The sequence below is a fragment of the Notothenia coriiceps genome, unplaced genomic scaffold (assembly GCF_000735185.1).
Source record: "Notothenia coriiceps isolate Sejong01 unplaced genomic scaffold, NC01 NC01_scaffold00010593, whole genome shotgun sequence".
Taxonomy (NCBI): Eukaryota; Metazoa; Chordata; class Actinopteri; order Perciformes; family Nototheniidae; genus Notothenia; species Notothenia coriiceps.
In genome coordinates, this window is record NW_011343294.1 from 94,000 (window position 1) to 112,288 (window position 18,289).

At 40.7% G+C, this 18,289-nt stretch overlaps 1 protein-coding gene across 1 annotated transcript; it reads left to right on the forward strand.

Annotated features, from left to right (window-relative positions):
• Positions 1-213: 213 nt before the first annotated feature.
• Positions 214-1,441, forward strand: LOC104946091 (cytolysin Src-1-like). The gene is made up of 3 exons (XM_010771846.1): positions 214-228; positions 637-787; positions 875-1,441. Exons 2-3 carry the CDS (start codon positions 654-656, stop codon positions 1,290-1,292), a joined length of 552 nt encoding a protein of 183 aa, XP_010770148.1. The 5' UTR covers positions 214-228; positions 637-653; the 3' UTR covers positions 1,293-1,441.
• The last annotated feature ends 16,848 nt before the right edge of the window (positions 1,442-18,289 follow it).

Below are 18,289 nucleotides of genomic sequence, written 5' to 3' on the forward strand. Positions count from 1 at the left end.
CTTTTTTATGCCTGTTTTTAAATAATGTGTGTATGCTGTATTTATTATTAAATGTCTTTTGTTTTTATTTTGTAAAGCACTTTGAATTGTCGCGTGCTGAAAGGTGCTATATCAATAAAATTGCCCTGCCTTGCCTTGCCTTGCCTTGCCTTGCCTTGCCTATAAAAGCTGACAGCCAGAGTCTCCGCTGATATTCAGAGGTTTTGACCACGGCTGGAAACAGGACAGGTAGGAGCATCTTATCTCAGCATAATGTTTCTTAAAGGACCTTGTCTCACTGTTGCTGCTTCATATCAACACATTTGTAATACTTGTTGGTTTGCTACTTTAAAAAAAAAGAAAGTTTATATTTGCATAGTTTTTGAAAGTGCATTGTGTTCTCCTAATGGAAGTGTTTTGGGCCGTTGTAGTGCGTTTGCACGGGTTGGCCACCGTAATCATTAAGATTAAATAATGCTGCAATTTAGTTTGTTGGTTTTTTCTCATGTCATTAACTAAATAATATTTGTGGCTGTCATTTTAAAACCACATTTGGAAGTGGCAGTGACTTGTACACATGTTTAAGTATCATTTCAGGAATTCTACTATATAGATGCCTATATGTTTTAAATGCAATTAATATGTCTTTCTAAGCAGGAAGTCACACTGCAGATATGGAGCTTTTGAGTGAGTTAGCAGAACTAGGTGATTCAATTGAATCATCGATTGTTAAAATAACACCAACACATCGCCAGTGCACCATCGAGCTTAAAAATCAGAGCTCCAAATACACTCTTGGCAACCCCAGGTAAATGGAATGTTATTCTTAGTATATTTTACAATTTTGAATCCGTTCACATATTGTAAAGATGATTTCTTATATTTCTCATTCTAGAGTGTACATGGATAGTGGACGCTGCACCGTTCCTCTGGCCCCCAGCATTAAGCCAGACTCATCTGGGGAGGCGGTGTTCGTCAAGACTCCAAACACCGCCCGAGGAGCTGTCGGCATGTTCACCTATGACCTCATCGACAATTCTACGAAACAGTGTTCTAAGAAAATAGCTGTGCTCTACAAGGTGCCCTTTGACATGAAGTTGAACTCAGTTGGGTATGCAGTGGGAGAATTAGACGTAAGCAAAGAGTGTAACCGTGATCTTTACCGTGAGATATCCAAAAAAAAAAACATGACACTTGTAAGCGGCAAAGCAAAAGGCCCCAGTCTGAAACATGAAAGTGAAAATGTCACCGTCTTGGCTACAATGTGTAAATGCAACACAGCTGTCATTAAGGTGCAAGTGAGTGACAGCTGAGAAAAGCTTCAGTGATAGATAATATGGGTAATGTTGCGCTAATAGTCTCAGCTAATGCGATAAGGCCACCATACATCATAAAGACAATCTTCATTGCCAAAAACAACACTGCAACATTTGTGCATATGACAATAAAACCTTTGAATCTTTGACTGTTGAATCTTTAATAATTGTGAATATGATACATGTTATAAGTGCTGAATGTTGGTGGCAGCAAGGTAAAAGTTAGATGATAGGCACAAGCCAGCCTGAATCCTTTTTGAGGAGGGATTTTCAGTATTGACAATCACATGCACACTAATGCATCAAAGAATGTCAAGCTAAATTTCACAGCAGCTGGAATATTTGTGCAGCTGGTTATAGCTGTGCAAACATTTACACAAAGTAAATGTAATAAACAATTCAATTCTGTGGTTCTTCTCCTCTGCATATTTCAAATGCCTCATTTAATGAAGCCATTAAACAATTAAATCAAAGTCTATTTGTAAAACATCAAATTTAGAAGAATGTCTTGCAAACTGAAAGGGGCAGACTTAAAACAAAGGATAAGCGTGTGTAGTGATTTTGGGAAGGTCTGTGATTTGTGTCTGTCCCAACTAGAGCCACAAACATTGTTGCACTGCCCAGTATGCATAAGCCTAGCAACAAAGGCTGGGAAACGTTTTCAAAAATGAAGTTTAGCCTAGCGCTAACCAGTAGTAGGATTTATAAGGCAAAGCCACAATATGTTATAACTGTGAGTTCTCAATTTACACATTTGACTGCTTGATTTGAACACCTTCCAGGTTTTTGCCATACATACTTGTGAAATAATCAATGTACTTGATCCTGTGGAAACAGCATCATTGAGTATCATAAGATATAAATAAACAAGGTTGCCTATGCTCGCATTCCTCTGATTTCACTTGCTTATCCTGATCAACAACAACAACATGCCACAAATTCTGTTCAGCAACACACACAACTACAAACCAGGATGGATGCCAGTAAATGTAAGTAGCAGTGGACCGCTGAATAGACAAATGACCTCCTCTGGCTTTGGTCAACGCAAGAGGTATAGGAAGTTTGACGGCACAACGGGGTCTAGCTATTTTCCAGCTGCTGCAGCGGGAGTTGGCCACCGCTGGATACCACCGGACTCTGGAGCAAATAAGCAACAAGCTAAAAAAACTCCAGAAAGACTACCAGGATCATTGTTTTTGTTGACGATATGAGGGATTTTCACGCCGTGTGGGTGGCATGCACTGTAAAAAAAACGATCAAAGTACTGGCAGCAGCGGCTGCCAAACAAAAACCCTTAAATTAAAGTAAAATACTTTAATTGAAATAAAGTGAATAAGCCATTAATTTACGGGAATTGTCCTTAAAGATTTTACAGGAAAACACCGTAATTTTACAGATTTAGCCTCTCTTTTTACAGTAAATAACCTTTAATAAAAGTACAGTACTAAAACTTCTACGGGCAAAAAACCCGTAAAAAAATGGTCAAATGACTGGCAGCAGCGGCTGCCAAACAAAAACCATAAAATTAAAGTAAAAATACTTTAACTGAAATAAAGTGCAAAAGCAATTAGTATACAGAAATTGTCCTTAAAGATTTGAGAGGAAACTTTCCTCTCTTTTCAAAATCCATTGTCTTAAAATGTTACATTAAAATACCTTAAATAAAGTTCTGATGAGAAAAACATTTTTTTACATTTTTTTTTAATTAGATTTATCAAACACTAAAATAAATACAGAACCTAAAGTTCTACAGCTAGAATACTGTTATTTTACAGCTTTTTTCAAAAAAGTTCCAATCAAACAGGTTCAATAAAATGACATCACAAAATGTTCTGTAGGAAACAATTACTCTGAAAACTTAAAATATAAAATTATTTGTTGAATTATAGTACAACTAATGAATACAGCATTTCATATTTAAACACCATACTTATAAACAGTAGAAACAAAAAGTAAGTTGAATTTTTTGAAAGTACTTTGAAACATTCTCAACTGAAAATAACAGAAATTACAAAAAGGCAACATATGTTCACATTGTCAATTTGAAGGAGCAGTGTGCAGGATTGAGTACGTCTAACAATGGGGATGTAGGTTCCAACCAATGGATAACTTGTTCACTCACCCTCCTATCCCAAGTTTGTAGGAGAATGTATATTGGTTGCAAAAAACTTGAGGCCCAATCATGTTTCCTCTGTCCATTCTGCGCTACTGTAGACGTGGCAGTGCAACCTAGAGGACAAAAAGATCAGAATCAGAAACGGGTTTATTGCCAGGTAGGTTCACACGTACGAGGAATTTGACTAGGTGTCGTGGTGCATACAAATAATTTTTTTTTAAAAGTACACAGATAGCGAACTATATTAAGAACACTGTAATAAAAATGTAGTAAGATAGAAATAAAATAAAGCAGTAATTTACATCGAAATAGAATGCAATAAATTATAGAATATAAAATATGTGCAGTAAGCTATATTTAAACATTGCATTATTTACCATCCTGTGATCTCCATTATGTAATGCATAGAGTCTGCGTTGTGGCTGAGGTAAAGTGTCAGTGGGGGGGCGGGCCTTGTTGAGGTGGCGAGAGGTTTTGGTCCTGATGGAGAGAGGTTCTGGTCCTGATGGAGAGAGGTTCTGGTCCGGATGGAGAGAGATTTTGGTCCTGATGGGGAGAGTTTTTGGTCCTGATGGAGAGAGGTTCAGGGGCCTCATGTATAACGCTGTGCGTAGGATTGACGCGGGAAGGTTGCTTACGTAGTAGAAATCAGAAAAATAGGTCCGTAAATTTTCCGCCACTTTCCGATTCACCAAACATTGCGTACCGGCGAGGAAAGTGCGTATGGCACTTCCAACGCCGGTTTCCCTTTATAAATCACAACCGACTCGAAATGCCGTGCAGCTTTTGCGGGCTTCACGTAACGCCCGTATTTGCCCATAAATAGTCAAAGAAACGCCCTTTCATTCATTAATTTTGACTGACTGCATGGAGAAGATCGCAGGAAATGACGACAGAACAGCTAAAAAAAACATCTCACACCGTGTCAGATTTTGGTTACATTTCCTGCGATCTTCTCCATGCAGTCAGTCAAAATTAATGAATGAAAGNACGCACGCACGCACGCACGCACGCACGCACGCACGCACACACACACACACACACACACACACACACACACACACACACACACACACACACACACACACACACACACACACACACACACACACACACACACACACACACACACACGCACATCCATTTGTGGGATGTGGAAGTGAGTGGAAGTTCAGTGGCTCTTTGTGTGGAGGGATCGATGGCGGATGACAGAGTGGCGTCATCATGAGGTCTTTAATGAAAGCTAATCTTTTAAAATGATTTATACAGTATGCATCTAACAAGAGTCCTGATGGAAGAGTTGGATGAGGACAGGGCGATAAGATATAGCATTAAACTTGAATCTGCTACAGTATTGTTTTTGCTTTTAAGACTTTTTTGTTGTTGTTGCCCTTTTTTTTCAAGAGGGGTTGAATTTGCATGCTGTAGCAAAGCATTTGGACATGAAGGACGTTCAGGTTGAAGGACTAGAGGATACAGACTAATGTGCAGCCTTCATTAGGACACACCAGCCATAGACTGTATATATAAATAGACGTATACTCACCTTGATGCCATTTATCAGTTCGTGGTCTAAGACGAGAACACCGAGGATACCAGGAAACAGTATATTCCTTCTTGTTTCACATTTGTTTAAAATAAAAATTCCAAATGATAGGCTTATAAAAAAAAGTATTGCTTAGCCATTTTAACCCAGCGCAATAATGGCAGGCCGCACCAATAACAACCCAACAATTATAAAACAAGTTCATTTTCTAAAGGCAATAGATTGAATGCCTATTGCAGAAAATAAAATGCAACCATGGATATTATCAAAACAGAAGCTTGATTTCACGAAAGTCTTTAATACATTTACAGTAAATGCTGCAAATCAATGAGTGCAGTCCAGCCCTAAAGTGTTTTCCTCCCCGTAGTTCATATTCTGAATAGCAGTAGGTAATGCACCAAACCCTGTAAGAAAGGCTCAAATGTGTTCGTCAAAAAATATAAAATGTTACGTTGGGAAACCAGCAAAGAAAAGGCATCAGTCTTTGATCTCACGAACTGATTCGACCACTGTGTGGCTGCAGCTGTCTCGTCTCGAAGACCCCTTTAACATAAAGCCAAATGTTCTGACTATGACCTGATAAAGCCGTTCAAGGCGGTCATAAATTGCTCCAATCTAGCCCTCTATTCAAACTGTACATAGGGTGTCTGGATCTCAGGCCTCCAGTCGTTCTTTGAGGACTGTAAAGGACGGTAAAAGCTGAAAAGTAGTCGTGTAAGGCCTTGTTCCATCGACAGCTCAGTGGATTATGAGTTTAGTGTCTGAAATGTGTCACTCACGGGGGCTTGGCCTCTGATCTGTTCACCGCTCCGACAGTCTCACACAGAATCCCCACTTTCCTTTGTTCTCAGTTTCTCTCAAGGTTGCCAAATGCAGTACAGGATTTATTCACAGATGCATCCGCCAACACATGTGATCACTGACTGACTGACTGACTGGTTAAACTTCTGAGCCCACTTTGAAGCTGTGATACCGACAGCAGGAATGACACTGATTGTTTTCCATTATTTATACGGCTCATTGGAAGACCCTTTCACCAATCGCAGAAACTCAGATGTTTCCCCGTCCTCATAATTATTTGTTTATAGCCCTGTGGCATTGATTATTTCTCACTCTCTGCCTCAGCGCTGTCCTCCTACAATGATCAAACAGCCAGAGGATAGAAACCACACAGGCCTTATTCACCGGCCCACTGCCTCATCGTGATTATCCACAAACACGAGTAAAGGCAGCATAAAAACGGCCCGATTACCACCTGACCACCGTGGGCTGTTCCACCCAATATGGACGTCTCTGATGGAACTATTGGCTTTGAAGTCACTGAACAAATCCCACACTTTATCAGCCTACCCAAAGTTTATTTTTCCTCCTTCCATCCAACATTTGTGTTCCTGGAAATTGCTCGTTAAATGCGATTTCCAGACCTTTAGTCTCATTAAAAGGGGGAGTCAAGCTCCTTTCCCGTTGCAACATGTTATCTTTTTTCATTGACTTAGCACTTCAGCTTATTAAAAAGAAGGAAGAAATGTAATTAATTAGCTGCTTTTCCTCTCAGCTTCGTTTAAACTGATAATGGTTTTAGTTTCCCAGAATGAGGGTCGTGGGCTTTGATTGGTTGCCTTGAGCTTGAGCCACGTTAGAAGTACAGAGCGTCTCGCATTGAGACCTTTTAAGATGTGCAGCATCCGCGGGTTTCTGCTCATTCTCACACGTGATGACAGGCTCTTTCGGTCACTGTGTCACATCAAAGGCTCGAAGCTCTGAGGAGAGAAATCCAATCCTTCAGGACTACTGTACGGAAAGAGCAGCAGAAGACAGGCGGCTACTTGGCGGTTTCTGAATTTGAACCACATCCGTAAGCTAATCCTTTGAATTGATTTATATCCAACGAGCTCCTGATGGAAGAATTGGAGGACAGACAATAAGTAAAGGCATTACAGTTCGATGAGCTACAGTATTGTTTTTGCAATTACCAAGCTTTTTTCGTTGTTGTTTTCTGGACGAGGGGTTGAATTTGCACGTTGTAGCAGAGCTGGACAAAGCAGCAATTGGCAAAGGGGACCCTCGGGTTCAAGGACTGGAGCTCACAGATACATTTCGGTGTTGTTCAATTTAATTCAATCTTTATTTCAGACTCAAGGTCCATATCACATACAAAAAGACAAGACACACAAAACAGATAAAAACATAAAATCAGTCCAATCACAGCTAGCCACACATGCTCACTGTCTGTAGAGGCTGTTGCGCCAATGTCTCCAAATCATGGAAGAGAGCCGAGTAGAACTCTTCACAGGGTTAATTAAAATCGAGATACCGTGATTGTCCGAGTCTTCTAGGCGACACATAAATTTGTACATTAACTTTCTTAAAAGGGCTTGACAAGTAGGTACCCCCAAGTTAACAAACAGCTGGCTGGCACTGTTACGGCTAGTTTAGTACACACAACAAAAAAGAACATAGTCACCTTGACGTCATCCATTAGTTTTTGGACAACAATATCAGGAACTCAATGATTTGGACTCAAATGCACGACTTGACACAAAAGTACAGAAAACAAAGGTCTTTAATTGGTTCAATAAATGCGACTCGAAGTAGAAACTCATTTGAGTTCTTGGCTTGAAAACACTGGCTCACTTTATGTGTCGCAAAACAAGACGAACTGGCACAGGACAAAGGCAGAAGAGGACTATATACGTAGAAGACTTAAAGGGACAGGCGATAACAATCAAGGGTGGGGTTGACAATCACACTGGTCGGGAAAACACACACTTTGGCATTAAAGGGCTCTGGAAAGAGTTGGGAAGTACACAATAAAACAGGAAGTGCAATGATGAGACTAGAGACAAGGGACTGTAGCACCAGACACTCTGTTTTTATGCTGCTATGGACAGTCTTGCACTAATAAGATATTGAAGTGACTGTTATTTTGTATATATTGATTGTTGTGCTTTTATTCAGGTCTTAATGTGTGCGTATGTATACATGTGTGTTTTGATTGTGTGTGTGTATATACAGGTATATACATTTTGCATACATATTTTTATATATATTGTTTTTGTATTTGGGATTGTGGGAAACGGTATCTCGATCTCTCTGTCTGTGCACACAAACTGTAACCGAACAAGTGAACAAAGACACATGACTAACTTAACTAACTATATCCTAACATGGAAGATGTACTAAACATGAAACAAACAACAACAACCTGATAACTTACTAAACATGACATTAGTAAACAAAACATGGCTAAATTAGTAGACTTGGCGTGATTTTACAAACAATTTTGATTTGTATATGGAATTAAACCCTAAAGACTTTTTATGCTAAAACATTCCCCTCCTATTTTTTTAAAACACCAAAACCATCTAAGGTTTGATTTTGGCTCATGTTTTGTGTATTATGTGCATGACACCAGTCTGTCTTGAGAAATCAATACAATGACTTGCACAAGGACTCTGTGAATGACATCTGGAACGTTTGAAATCCAGCACAAAGCTCTTTATTGGCTGTATTACATTATCAGACCTTATTGTCTGTCCGCAATCTGCCAGATGAGACAGAACAGAGCGGGAATCAAGACGGCAGCTGTTCTGATGTTCAGACAGCGTGATCCATGTAGGATTCAGAACTGTCCATGTTTTCTTCAGTATAAAAGATCATTGCTTGATTCATAACCGCATGTGGTTTCGAGCATTCGGGCAGTTGTTAATCGCACTCAGTGGTCAACAAAAAAACCCAAGCGTTGGATGTTTGTTTCTTCATATTTACGTGGATAACTGCTAATGAGGTCTGAAAAGCAGTGTTTTTACTTTTTCTTTGATTCGAAAACACAACTCAACAAACAAAACCTCTTACCCTCGGATATCTTGTCTCGCTTTGAACTTTAAGATCAGTGAAGCACCGGTTGTAGTGATAATTACTTAAGTATTACTTATTTTATATATATTCTGGACTGTAAGATTTTTAAAACAGCCATTATGATGCTGAATGTTTGCTAGTTAGTTTCCTGCATTCAGTGAGTGTATAGTGCAATAAACAGGGGCTATTTGCAATGAGTATGCACATTCTCTTGATCTTTGCTTTATGAGTCCATAAAAGGAATTGCTAGTTACCATATCGTCCGACCGACCCACTTCAGTACCGGCCCATCGGGATTCGTCCCGATGGCCAGTCCGCCACTGACACTAGCGCTCCATCAAATTGTACGTGATAGGCTAAGGGGCGGGACATCTCTAAGCGGTTGACAAATCACAACAGAGCCGGCCAGCTAACCAATCAGAGCAGACTGGGCTCTGGTTTCAGACAGAGGGTGAAAAGAGGTGCTGCAGCACAGGCAGTATGAGACAAATAAAGAGCTTTTTGAACATTGAAGCATGGAGACATGTCCCAGAGACACTACATACTGATATACACCTGAACATCAGCAGGAGAGGACTCTTTAAAGTAGAGACACTACATACTGATATACACCTGAACATCAGCAGGAGAGGACTCTTTAAAGTAGAGACACTACATACTGATATGAAACCTTACATGTGCATAATATGACCAATAGAGTAGTCATTTAGAAACATATATTTGTGTACATGTTGATTTTTTTTTTTTAAACTCATATGCAGTGCCTGATAACCGGCTGCTGCTGCTACAAAACAATTTTTTTCAATTTGGGAAACATAAATGACACCAATCCTTACATTTATTACTGGTAAGTTTCATTTTAAAGTTCCATTTCACATCGATAGCAGAAGTGAACCAACATTTCTAAACCACATCTGTATCTAACATCATTTCACAAAGCTTCATCAGTAGGGAACCGTTCTGAGACTGGATTCTGCACAGCACTGCTCCAAGGTCACCTCGCTCCCTCCTCTCTACCCTGTATCAAATGCCATTCGACAAGAGAACAACATGCCTACCTTCCTTCCTCAGACACTTAAAACTTGAGGAACCATACCAGACTTGCTGCTGCTCCTTTTTGATGACGCAACGCCGAGCCAATACTTTGGCACCTTCAACTTCTTCCTTTCCCCTATAACATGTCTTCACCCTCCTTGTGAACTCCTGGCCTTCATACATATTCATTACTCTCAGACCTGATAATGCTAATCAGAAATATTCATGTGATTAATGAATTAAGACTTAAAAAAGTTGAAATATTAATGTGACCGCTTTCAAACTGCAGGACAACGGTCTCATGGTTAATCACTTTATGATTTTGCTTAACATGAGTCGAAATTAATTACATGTGAACTCTATATAACCCTTTTATGGAAATGCAGTACGTCGTGTGCTAATCCTCCTATTCTCTTGAAATCACAGCATGGTATTTGTATGGAAGACCGCAGCAGTGACATTTCCAGGTGGCTTCAGTGACAGCGTAGCAAAAAGATTTAAAAACGTATTAGAATCGGTCCAATTTATATGCAAACGAAACAGATTTATAGGCTGCGTACTTTGCCTATAAATTCTCAAGATTTCTTACTTTCATTAACATTTATCTGATGCACAATCATGAAATTGATGGTTTATCTTTTGTGTTAATCTCCCATCGTTTCCCAACCATACTGACATCACAGCGCTATCTGCACTGAGCTATTTCCGAAACCACCAAAGCACCGGAGAGCGGTAAAGGGCGACTTTTTGCAACATTAACTATTTATTGGAATTCTGTGCTGCACCTCCCAAATCCCCCCTCATGCCATCCATTATCCCGGGGAAGAACAATGCATGGATGTTAACACTAAAACCAGGAGAGGATGAATTTGAGTGCATTTTTCCAATCTGGCAATTCATTTGTCATCGTCGCAGCCTTAGGAGAATCTGCTACCTCCCAGCTCTCTGATTAAACGGGAGAGAATTAATAACAGGTGTCTGAGGAAGGGGAGGCTCTGGCTACTGAACACAAATAAAGGTTACTTGTGAAGAAAAGGCCAAGCAATAAGCAATTAGAGCACAGAAGCAGGAGGTACTTTTAACCAGTCTATTTGCCAGGCGCCAAAACATTTTAGGTCTTTTACTTGTGAAGAAATACATCATGGCTAGACAGAGCCAGAGGAAATGGTTAGAAACTTGAGAGAGTTGTTTTATAAACCAATATGCCCCTTGATACATTCACAGTGATAGATTCCTCGCTGTCAATTACCACAAAAGGAAAGGTACCAGTTTCATGTCTTTCACAATAAATCTACATTACACCCATGATTTATGCCTGTCCGTAACATGCCCTTTAAATCTATCCGGGAAGTGGAAAAAAATAGAAAACTCAAGGTGCTCGCTGGAAGGTAACAAATTCAGGAGAAACTTTGATTACCTCTAATGTGGTTATAGGTAATGGTGACCTGTCTCTAAGGAGCCAAGCCAGAGCTAAATTATATTTCAAATCCATTAAACCTTACCTCAGATCCATGATTCGCTTCCAGCAAGCAGCTACCCAGGGCAGCGGGTAATTGAATTTCAAACCTGAAGCCAGGAAGGAGATAGGGCCCAAAGCCGAGTCCCCTGCATGAGGCTGAACACCGTTATGCATAAAGTCATGATTTATTTGTGCCTATCAATCTGTAATTTGCTGCTCTCTGCCACGGAGAGGAATAACCCCATTTGTTGAAACAACGCGTCCGTGGAAAGGAATTAGATTGCTATGACCAACAGACATAAGCGGTTATTACATTTGGACATTTAACCTGACTCCAGCTGCAGAGGAAACACTTTAATGGGATGGAGGGACATGCGTAATTAGAAAGGCATGACAATATTTACAAGGCGCTGTTATGCGAAGCTTTGAAAGGGATCTGATTAATTTTTCCCTTTCTGCTACACAGGTCAGGATCACCAGGCCCTGAGGCGCTTCTCCTTATGCTTTTTAAAATGTAGACTGCTTCATCCCATCGTTTTCAAACCGACCTTAGATCAGTTATTAAAAGAGGTAATGAATAAAAAACAGAGGTGATATTGAAAACATCAAATAAAAGCCTTTTCAGTGGGTGTTGAAACAGGAACCCCGTTTTCATAAGCAGCTTTAATTGAGCCTGGTGACAGAGCTGTAACCTTGATGTGTGTAATTGCTTGGGCTGAGACTCCGGCTGTTAATAGGAGGATCATGCACTCAGGGAAAAGTATTGGCTCCCCTTTCTATTTGCTGTCATCGCTGCTATTTCTAGACATCCCTCACTGCGGAGCCAAGACAGACGACACCACACTCGATAGCGAATCAATCATTAGACCAATTTACCAATTAGGCTCATTGTACTCTATAAATAAACACATCATAGCGATCCCATGCTCGGCCCCTCGAGATACACCGACTCAACATCCAGTCAGACAGTAAGGGCACACAGGCAAACACGTCACATTGATCAGTGGCCTCTGTTATGCTGCTGCTTTCTTTGGCAGGGAAATCATATCCTCGCGAGGTGCCGGGATGCAAACAGACTAAATATAACTCAGCACTACCTCTGCGCCACAGATTCAAACTGAGTTATTGATATGCATCCCAGTCACAGCTCGTATAAAGGAAGTGGATGTATTCACGGTGATGTCATCCAGGTTTACGTGCCACCGTTTTGAAGCCTTAAAGGTGGGGTAGGTAATTTTGGAGAAACCAGCTCGAGTGCGCTAGAATTTGAAAATACACAGCCGGAACAAATCTGCCACTTCCTCACAGAGCCCCTCCTCCAACACACACGAACGTGCACATGACCAATGAGGGCACGAGATGAGTTTGTGCACAGATGGAAGGCTGACATGCAGGTAGGCCATCCAGTTATTTTAGCCGGGCCGGCTCAGATGATTGGTCGTGCTTTTTACAGCGCCACGGCTTCCACAGATAAATTTATTTTATGTATTTATTGTCAAAGCATTTAATATATTCATTGCTATCAGGATGTTAAGAGCATTCAATGGAAAATAACAAAAAGTGTTTCTGAAATAAATTACATACCCCACCTTTAAGTTTGGCATTTTGGTCATCCCCATTGTATGTCTATTGTTGGCATGTCAGTTTATTTTGTTTAGATTTATCTTTGCAATTTTATTTTGAACACCAGGTGGCAGCGGTGATTAGACGAACACGGGTGTATTAATATTACAAGAGTAGCCTACAGATGCTGCAACTGATGCTAACAGCTACAGACACGGCAGAATACAGTCAACAGAGCTACAATCAAACAACACTTTCAGACTTGGAAATTGGGTAATGTATAACTGCCTCTGTCGACCGGAAATCGTGCGTTTGTGTCTGCGTACGATCACTCTATGCAACCTGATAATAGGACATTGGCACACACAAATTGCCGTTACAGCATGGTCATGTTTTTTGGAACCAGAAGTGATACAAGTCAATTAGGGTGGAAAAGAAAAGATGGTAAAATTGACTTAAAAGAAACAAGGACACATACTTGGAGTGGGATAAAGACAAAAACACAGACAGCTATAAATGTGCCAAAAATATGTTGTAGCAACCTATCAATCAGCCCCACCCTAAGTCTATGATGTTTTACTGTTTCAATGTCCATAGGTATTAAATAAACATCATTCTGTTTTGAAAGGACTTGAAACTAAGACCATAAACACATCTGGAAATGTTTTACTGAGGTTATAAATCCATAGTCAAAACTAGAAGACATTTTTCGTAGACTTCCATGCAATCTGACTTTCTTTGTCAATGAGTGTTGTCGCCCCCTGCTGGCTATTAATAATAATGCAGGTTTAAAACTCTTCTGACCCAGAGCCTGATGCTTCATCAAAACATATTCACCTGTTTTTAATAACTACAACATGCATGGTCTGTGGCTAATGAGTGCTCATACAAAATAAATTACCCAAGCGTACTCCATCATTAATAATGCAAGGATTCCCCAGGTTCATTTTCATCTTAGCAAATGACAACATCATACAAAAATATCCCATTCTAAAGTAAGCCCAGTTCATTCAGGCAGCGTCTAAAATGCTAGGGAAATACCAGAGTTAACATTTCAAGACAGACTGTATAATTCATAGTGGAAAGGCAGGCTTTGTAATAATACAACAGCTCTTGGCAGCATCACCTCCTCTCACTGCTGCTGGTTCTCAGCATGCTCTACCCACCTGTCACCATGCAGAGAAAACCTTTCATTCACACAGAAGACACAGGTGACTGGCTCTCACTGAGAACTGCAAGCCTTTACAATAACTGTCAACTCACTGGAGGTAAAATATATATGGCTTTATCCTGAAAAACGTACCTGAGCATTCAGTGGATGTCAGAGCCAGGACTCCTCCAGCATGTAGCAACATTTATAGGGATCATGGCAGAAACACACTGACATACATTGTACTTATGATACTTGAATACCACGTTACCACAGTGTTGAGGTGCTTTGTTCTTAACCTTTTAGAGTATTTTCATTTGATGATATTATTTTTTTGAAGCCATATTTATAAGTTTTACTCCACTCCATTTATCTGACAGCTTTATCTACTAGTTACTTCACAGATTCAGATTATCAACTGATACAAAAATAAATGAACTACTAAATACACATTGGTATTTACAGGTAAATATAGTCAGTTAACAATTTGGTTTTAAAATGGGAATTTTCACGAGTACTTTAATCAGGCAAGGCAATTGTATTTATAGAGCACCTTTCAGTACGCGACAATTCAAAATGCTTTACAAAATAAAAACAAAATACATTTAAGGATAGATACAGCATAAACCCATTATGAAATGGCATTTAAAAACAGGCATAAAAAAGCAAAGATAATGAAATAAATAAACAAGCACAGCAGGTACAGAATCCATGAATAAAAGGCATACTGCAGTGTGAGTATGAACAGCTCAATTAAAAGCAAATAGATATGTTTTTAGTCTAGATTTGAAAATAGGAAGTGTTTCAGCGGACGTGCACGATTCGGGAAGTTTGTTCTAGATTGTCGGGTCTTAATAACTAAACGCTGCTTTTCCATGTTTAGTTCTTATTCTTGGAACAGAGACCCGACCCAGAGGACCTGAGACTCCTGGATGCTTCATAGTTATGCAAGAGATTGTTTATATACCTCGGTCNGTACATTATAAATGCAAGCTATTACATTTTTTATAATGCAACTTGCTGCTGCTAGCTACAGTACAGTACAGGTTGATTAAACAGTTCGCTCGTCACGCAAGGTATCACATGACATGAAAGGGAGCAATGTCATTGGACAGACAAATGACAAATTAATTTAGGTTGCTTGGTTACTTTGAAGACAGTGTGAACCGCTCAATGCAAAAAAAAATATTAAAAACATTTTTTTTGTTTTGGCATGGGCCCCTGGCCGGCTCTGGGCCCCGGTGCGTTGCACCGACTGCACCGTCGATAGTTAAGCCACTGGCTCTCACACCTCCTCTAAAGCAGGTGCGGATCTACCGGGGTGGCATGGGGTGGCAACTGCCACCCTAAAAAATAGCCTTGCCACCCCAGTTCGCAGCTCTGTTTTGAAATAAAAAATAAAAGGTGTGGCTCATCGGACATTTATGAGAGAAAGTCCCTAATGTCCGAGCGCAAGTGAATGCAGCACAAGACGCGAGTCTTGTAACCCCTGGCGCGAGCTTTGAAATATGATTGGCGGCGATTTCATTTGAACGGGACGGCGCAAAACGAGAAGCATTCGGACAGTCTTTGATTCGGACCCAAGTAGGCGGAAGGAATGAGGTATTTTCGGTCTACAATGACAGAGAAGATACTTTCAAGTTTGGCTGTACTCAGCATTGAATCAAAACGCACTAAAGCTTTGGATCTTAATCCAGTGAGGCGTTCCAACAAAAATACACAATGGTTTAGGTGTCCAGATCTTTTGTGTAAAAAACAACTATGTAATTGTGAAAAGGGCTCACCCGCTGTAATGTTTACAACATTTTACAGTTTGCCTCTTGAAGCAATTCATCATTTATGTTATTTGCGTAAAAAATCCTAATGAATATACATACTTTGTGTCAGAAATGCAAGCCTTTGTCCACAAATACTTTAATAACAAATATATATTTTCTGACAAGCTGCATCTAATGCAGGTTTTTCTTCAAATTAACGTTCAAACTGATTATTTTAAGCTGATTTATTCCAGTTTCCTGTCTGAATGTAATGTGAAGGCAGCACCATTGGCATTAATGAGCCTCACAACTTCGACACAAAAGTCACACCTTGAAAGAGAACAATCTGCTGGACTCATGCTCCTGCAAGTTACATAACCCTAACCATACTGTTTTAAACCTGGACAGAACATTAATCAAGTTATAATTTATGTAAATATAAAAAAGTAACTGAATGAAAAAATGTGAATTTCCTCTCTTTAGCAGCATGCAGTCTTAAACCTTATACTGTTGATGAACAGCTTCCAAATTGTGATGCTCTTCAATCTGGAATGTGTAATGTTTGGTTCTTAATGAGTACAGTTGTGGAACTATTCCTAACATAAGGTGCTCCACAGAGTCTCAGAGTCACTGACCATATGTTCATTCTGCTAGGCTACAGGTTTCCCTCTTACCAAGAGCACACACACAGCAGGGGGCTAATTACCACATTCCATTTACACGCAAACGCATATGAAACGCAAACGAACCGAATACGATAACAAAAAAGTCTTCCGTTCACACGAGACTGCTCGGGAGTGCTGGAGTGCTGTAGTATATATGCCGGGCATGTAAGTGGCGCTGTACTTTCACCACAAAATACACCAAAAGCAGCGAAGAAGACCACATGGTCAGTAGCTAGCAGCAGAGGTGGGGAGAGGTGGGGCTATGGCTTCATCGTTATCAGGAAATTATTGTGTAGGACGTACACACAGAGCCGTTTGGCCCCCCAGAGTGTTCCGTTTGCAGATCTATCCACCTTGGGACCCGTTATCGTTTGGTATCGAGGTCCGTTTCCGCGTTTCCGTTACGGCCTCGTGTGAACGAACGGGCTATATGAAAGAGAAAAGTAGCAGATACAACCGTTTGCGTTCTCGTGTAAACAGCACCTTATACTTTAAATAACTTTGTTTAAACATGGTCATTTTCAGTTAGAGGGCACTCACATTAACATCTGGCAGCTTCAGAAACAGCTCAGAGCTGAGCTAACCCAGTTAGTGCAGAGGGAACAAAACATCCTAAAATGTGAAACTGTTCCTTTAACTCAGTCAGTGTTAATGAGAACATAACACTGACTGAGTGTTTGGACACGGAGAACGTAGGAATCACACCATTGGGGAGCCATCATGCCCAAAATGAGTCAAACTTTGTTTAGTTGTTGTTGTTAATGAAACTGCTTCTGGCAGGAAGTAGTACTCTCAATCTGCTGAGTGTTAGAGGAGGAGGAGAAGCAGGCAGGAGCTACAAATTGCCTTAAAAATACAAACAAACTTTAAAAGAACAGTGAGCTGTTTCCCCCCCGAGGACAGAGAACATTTTCATCCTCTCTTTGTTCATCTCTCTTCTGCCACTTTCCCTTAAGCCCACCTCTTCCCCATTTATTCTCTGAACCCCGGGGGGAGATAGTGATGTATAAGTCACCAGTGACCTTCACCCCAGGATGACAGGTCAGCTGATGAACCACAGCAGATGAAAGTGGATAAAGGTGTGTGTATGTGTGTGTGTGTATGTGTGTGTGTGTGTGTGTGTGTGTGCGTGTGTGTGTGCGTGCGTGCGTGCGTGCGTGTGTGTGTGTAGATGCAGGGAACAAGCAGCATGACAGCATCGTGCATGAGTTTGATTCATCAATGATGTGCGGTGCGAGGTATAAGAGCAGGATTGTATTCAGGTCTGGCTTTGCGGCAGAGACGTGGGAAGCTGACCCTGATACATCTCCACAGACTGCGAGGCAGCGTGGCCGCATTCTGTAGCGACAGGCTCGTGGTATGGGGTTCACATTATGTGAGAGGACTGCTCTAGTTGGGAGTGTGAGATGGGAACTAAGCAGGCGGACAACAAACAAGCCGTACGCCTCTCATGTGGCACAGTCATCTCGTCAATACGCTGGCAGCTGATGCGTCGTGTCGCTGCCCGGCACAAATCAAACACAGAGCTACGAATGCAACAAACAAGCAGTGGGTGGGCGCATTGAGGACGAGGTTAAAGGGGGACATCAGCAGAACGCCACTGTGACTGATACGAGGAGGACGGGCTGTCCCTGATGAAGATCCTCTTGCACCTGAGATACTTTTGTTGTAAATAATGTGTTTTTTTCTGTTTGGAACAACATGTCTTCGCTGCAGCACGAAGTATCATTACACAAATCACACCCTCACAGCCGAGTGTGCTCGCATTTAAATGTCAATAAAGTTCAGTTTTCTGACGCATTCAGCAAACAGAAAGCTGTCTTACTTTGCTCACGAGTCCTTATT